Source organism: Ips typographus, linkage group LG15 (assembly GCF_016097725.1).
Source record: "Ips typographus isolate SLU linkage group LG15, UJ_Ityp_2.0, whole genome shotgun sequence".
In the NCBI taxonomy this organism is placed as follows: domain Eukaryota; kingdom Metazoa; phylum Arthropoda; class Insecta; order Coleoptera; family Curculionidae; genus Ips; species Ips typographus.
The window spans coordinates 6,712,257-6,717,977 of NC_138436.1; the positions used below are offsets into that span (position 1 = coordinate 6,712,257).

The 5,721-nt window shown below is 36.8% G+C and overlaps 2 protein-coding genes across 2 annotated transcripts; one reads left to right on the plus strand and one right to left on the minus strand.

Annotated features, from left to right (window-relative positions):
• Window positions 1–413: 413 nt before the first annotated feature.
• Window positions 414–3,998, minus strand: LOC145738151 (uncharacterized). The gene is made up of 2 exons (XM_081993015.1): window positions 2,408–3,998; window positions 414–1,200 (listed from the first exon to the last, which is right to left on the minus strand). The coding sequence occupies exons 1-2, from the start codon at window positions 2,525–2,527 to the stop codon at window positions 490–492; spliced, it is 831 nt and encodes a 276-aa protein (XP_081849141.1). The 5' UTR covers window positions 2,528–3,998; the 3' UTR covers window positions 414–489.
• On the plus strand, window positions 1,286–2,323 carry LOC145738388 (uncharacterized). The gene is given in 3 exon segments (XM_081993208.1): window positions 1,286–1,297; window positions 1,504–1,829; window positions 1,831–2,323. Coding segments are annotated over 3 exon segments (831 nt in total).
• Window positions 3,999–5,721: the final 1,723 nt, after the last annotated feature.

Sequence of the window (5,721 nt, forward strand, 5' to 3'; positions counted from 1 at the left end):
AATTGGATAAAAAGAGCCGTAAGCGCAAACCACGACGATGGTGGCAAACTGATATTTACAGAAATAGAGCTATAACTGGAGGTCGAGCTTTATTGTCTGATTTAAAGATGCAACACATTAGTGGGCACTATAAAAATTTTACTAGAATGTCGCCTACAGATTTTGAATATCTACTCAATATGATTGGCCCCAAAATAAAAAAGCAGGATACAAGATTTCGAAAAGCTATATCAGTGCAAGACAGATTGGCTCTAACACTGCGGTTTCTAGCAACAGGAGACTCTTATACTAGCTTGCAATATTTATTCAGAATTTCTAAGCAATCTATTAGTGAGATAATTCCAGAAGTGTGTGCAGCGTTACTGGAGGTATTAAGAGAAAATGTTCAGGTGAGTAAGTTTAACAGATTGTGATAATATATTTAAGGTTCTTTAATAATTTGCCATTTTATTAATGAACATATCAGTGTAATTAATGCAACAAAATAGATCAGGGAGATAGGGCCGCTTGTACTAGATCTTGTAAGTGAGATCCGAAGTTGGATTCTTCTGATGAGGCAGTCCTTGCTGATGGTGAGAGAATTTCTTGATGTATGGGGACGGTAAAATTACTTGTTGCTGTTGTGGTGCCGGGAGAGTATACATTTTGCGAATAATCAGGTGGTTGTGAAGTAGATGTGGAATCGTACCCGTATGATAATGTAGGCGAAGTAATTGTATTTGGCTGAAATTGCTCGAAATTGGGTGTGTAAGAACATGATGGTACAGAGTATTGGGATGAACGGTTCAAGGATGTTGGATACGACGAAGTCTTGTTGGATTGAATAGGGTGACGTTGTTGTTCATAGCGTGGTTCATAATGCCCTCTATCTGCACTAAACATAATGTTCATAATTGCTTGCTGTACACTGATTCTGGTCGTAGATGAATACTCAAGCTTCTTTCCTATAAATTTTCCAAAAATTTCGCACTCGGTTTCTTCTTTGCTTTTTGAAGCAGAGGCTTCAAGAATGTTGAAAGCCTTCTCTAATCTTTGTTCTTGGGCATTGCACTTTTTCGTTCTTTTCGGAATTGTGCCCGAAATATTACGAAGAGTTGACTGTTCCTGAGTATTGTTGCTAGGTGGATCGTCAAGAGATGGAGGCGGATCGTCAGTAGGTAGAGCTGCTGGATTTTCAGATTCCAAGCCATCATCGGGAATCTGCAATTAGCAATAATAGTTGTGATTAACAAAAAGCCTCAAGCTTGAAATTGAAACGCATAGATATTAATAAGATTTTCATCTTATGGGTTTTTCCGCAAAAATGTGAACCACTATCGACTATCTTTGATCATTTCTGCATTACATTTTTGAGGAAAAACTCCATATACATTTTTTCTTTCTAGTTATAAGCTGCTTACTAAACTTTTTTCCTTTTATAAAAAAAATAGTTATAGTTTTCGCAGTAATCAATCATTTAACCACTACTTTCAAACCTTACTTATTTTGAAACTTATTTTTTAGGTGCCTACAACACAAAACGGATGGTTAACCATTGCTGAGCAGTTCGAGAAAATGTGGAACTTTCCGCATTGCCTGGGAGCTTTGGATGGCAAACATGTTGTTCTTCAATCTCCTATCAATAGCGGCAGCGAATATTTCAATTATAAAAGTACTTTTAGTATTGTCCTGTTTGCTGTGGTAGATGCCAATTATAACTTCTTGTACGCAAACGCTGGATGTCAAGGAAGAATTTCAGATGGTGGTGTTTTTAAACAGAGCCAACTTTACAAGAAATTAGAACAAAATTCATTGTGTTTTCCTCAAGCTGAACCTTTAAATGGAAGGCACAGACGTTCCTTATTTTTTTATCGGTGATGAAGCTTTTGCTTTGTTTGAAAACCTCATAAAACCTTTTCCGGGGGTGCATTCTAAAGGATCCTTGAAAAGAGTATACAATTATCGTTTGTGTCGAGCACGCCGAGTTGTGGAAAATGTATTTGGCATTTCTTCAGCCGTTTTTCGAGTTCTTCGGAAGCCCCTACTACTGGAACCAGAAAAGGCCGAGCTAATAGTAATGACTGTAGTTCATTTACACAATTTTTTAAGAAGTTGTAATTCTATAAACATGTATACACCTCCCGGGACATTTGATACGGAAGTAGATGGCCACATTAGTGAAGGCAGCTGGAGAAGGACCGCCAGCGATGAAGAAACGACTTCATTTCTTCCTCTTAGGAATGTTCCACGAAAATCGTGTAAAAGTGCACAGGAAATTCGCGAAGAATTATCACAATATTTTCAAACTGAAAATCGCCTTGAATGGCAAGATAAATACGCGTAAAAATTCGAAAAAAAACGTCAAATTCCTGCTATACTTATACATATGGCTGTAAGAAATTAAAAAAAAAAACATATTTTGACTTACCGTACTTAAAGTTGTTCGTGGTTTATTCTTATCGTGAAGAAACGTCAAACTTTTATAAGCAAACCAGCTACTTTCATAAATTTCATCAGTTCCTAGAAATAAGTAAAAGAATGTATTCATTACTGTTATAAAAACAATTAAATAAACCCACCTTTTCCAGTTCCAGTACTTTTTTAAATTTTTGCTCTCTCCCGCCGCAGAGATGAAAGCACGTTTGTGATTTTTCTCTTACATTCATCCACAGTTGTATCTAATTCTTCAGCTATATTTGTCCACGCATCATGTTTTTTTTATTTTGTTGTAATATAATAGATGTTTTGAATTCCATAATAATTCATGTTTTCTGTACAACTCAATTAAAAACAGAATATTTTCCTCGGACCACTCCATGTCGCATGTACAACTGAATGTTGACTGAGCACTGACCAAATATCAAAACTGCACAGTGCACGTCCAGACTTGCATACGCCGTACCGCAACCACTCTTTTGATGTTTCGTCGAAATACCGACAAGCTCCGCAACGCGGCGCGCCGCGTTCCGCAACACTTATCAGGTTCGCGGTGACGTTTTTTCCGACGTCCAGACTGCTCGCGGTTCGGTTCGGCATGGCGTTCGATACGCGACGAGGTTCAAGTCTGTACCCGGCTTAAGAGTTAACCGATAAACTCGGAATCCATCCTAGAGCCGCGTAGCGAAGACAACAAAATGTTTCAAAGCATATTACGTATAATGAATTTGAAGATGTTTATTTAAATCTTAATTCTAAATTAGTGATTCCAGCAATTTAACTTGGATTAACCACAACCCATAATAATACTAGTTACAATGGCCATGTGGGTAATTAAAACTAGTGCAACAATGGTCAATCTGCAATGCAAGTTTATTTTACAATATTATTATTTGGCAAATCAGTAATTTTAATTTGAGGGTCCCAATAAACTGTGCAAAAAGTTGCAATGGCTTGAAGGATAATTCGTTGTTCTGCAATATGATATTTGTCAGGCATTTTAACATAAGGAACCCATAAAAATTGTACATATAATGGTTATAACGGCTTTAAGAATTTTTTTGTCCGTCATTTTTCCTCCATTTTGCAAAACTATTTTACATATTAGCCATTGTAACATCAGGGTCTCATGAAAATTGTGCAAGAAAGTTGCAATGGTTTGAAGAGCAATTAAGCTGCTCTTAAATCTTCTGATTTTATGAAATAGCCATTTTAACATAAGGGACCCATAAAATTGTACATGCAACAGTTACAATGGCTTACGTTAAATCTTCTTCCGTTTCATAAAAATGCAAAAAAGTTGCAATAGCTTCAAGAACAATAATTTTGGTACCAATCACTTGTCCTTGCATGCCGTAAGGACTTTGAAAATTGAACATTATGAATTCGAATACTAAGCATATACAGGGTGATTCTTCTCAGCTCCCGTCGTTTGCAGCTGAGTTATTATTTATTTTAGGACTTTCAAATTTTGTACACATTATCTTTTATGGAAAATAGTTTTGGTTATACAGGGTGTCCCACAAAAATGTGACGTCATGATGACATATTTTCCTTAATTGCAACCCCCCTATTTTTCTACATGTTTAGGTGTCTTCTTTGTTTTTCTACATAATCCTATAATGTTATTAAAATCGATTGACAAAAATGGGCGCAAAAAAATAAAATGTAAAAAAATTGGTTATACATCACTGGATATACAAGTTTCTAAGAATAAAACTGGTAGGTGGTTATTTGATTTAAACCAGAAATGCATTAACCAAGGCTTAACAATCATACTGACCAAATTTGGACGATCTAAATTATACAGGGTCTCCAAAATTTACTGTCAAATCTTTGGAACTTTAAAGAGCTTTTCATTCTTATTGTAAATAGAACGCCCTGTATACAATTTTGATGTCATTGGATGCTGAATTAAAAAACAAAACTTTTTTCTGATTATATCCTTACCGATATTCATAACCGTTTTAAAGATATTTGCCAAAAACCCGTTTTACCCGTTTAAACCCGTGCTTGTTTCAAAAGCAGTTGAATTAAAAAAAAATAAGATGGCTCTGATATATCAATTTAATTACAGGTTCGGTTAAAGTGACATGAAGCTTTTTTTGACAAATAAAAAATAATTGTTATATGACATTTCATATCTTACTTAAGTGGTTTAGGCGTCTTTTATAATGAATTATAACAGATAAGAGCTTGTGGATATGATTTTCTTATTGGGAGTGCTTTTCATATTGTGTCCCAAAAAAACTGTTTTTTTGCGAGTGGGATTTACGCAGAACGTTATCCAGAACGACGCCATCCAGATAAGCGGAGCTTTCAGAATCTATTGGAACGGTTTTCACAAACCGGGAAAGTGCATTACCCCAAACCAGTTCGAGATAGGGCGGTTCGAACAGAAGAAAAGAAACTGGATGTAATGTTGCAAGTCGTGGAAAACCCCTCTGTAAGTCAGGAGAAAGTGGCTGATGCGCAGAACGTTAGTAAAAGCTCTGTGCAACGTATTTTAAAGGAAAACCATTTCCACGCGTATCACATCATGTTTCATCAGGAACTTCTTGAGGAAGATTTCCAAAAACGCATGGAATTTTGTAACCGGGCCCAGGCTAAAATAAGGCTCAACTTGAACTTTTTTGACACGGTTTTGTTCTCGGACAAGGCAACCTTCCACAAAACGGGTTTGTAAATAGACGTAATTTCCATTTGTTACGGTAAGTTTTAACCTTGCCCGTAACTTGTTTGTCCGTAATTCAGAGTTAACATCGACTGAATCGTCTTTAACATCTGTATACTTCCATGGTCGTGACAGTTGGTTGTCATTCTTGTTGTGCCGGCCAGTCTATGTCAATAGTGTCAATAGAGTTCAAGGAAAATGGTGCATCACCAACTTGAAAAGTTTGTTCGCTGAGATTCTAGAATTGTGCAAGTCTATAAAAGGCCAATTTGTCATCTGGGCAGTTCTTTTTCACGCTGACTATCGAGCGAGATCCACGAATTTGGTGTTCGATTTTGTGACACGCGTGTGTGTGAGGTTATTTCCGCCATTTTGCTAAGTTGTCGTAATTTGCTAGAAGCAACCCAGGTTTTAATGTTGGTTTTATTTAAGGGTGGCCGTATTCCAGTGGTTGGAAGCGGGCCGTTTTGCTTTTTCGTCCTTTTTTGGAAATAAAAAGGTAATTTTTTTGACATGTGTCCACCTGGGTATTTAAGGTTAGATTTATCTGAAGGGCCCCTCCTGGTTGTGGTCAAAGCCTGTCTCCTGGAGTCAGAGCAGGGTAATTTGTTGGAAACAAGCAGGGAGTGGTA

Coding starts and splice junctions, on each gene's coding strand:
- LOC145738151 (XM_081993015.1), bottom strand. CDS start 2,527: ATGAATACATTCTTTTACTTATTTCTAGGAACTGATGAAATTTATGAA. Junction 1,201..2,407: donor CACGAACAACTTTAAGTACG/GTAAGTCAAAAT, acceptor TGCTAATTGCAG/ATTCCCGATGATGGCTTGGA.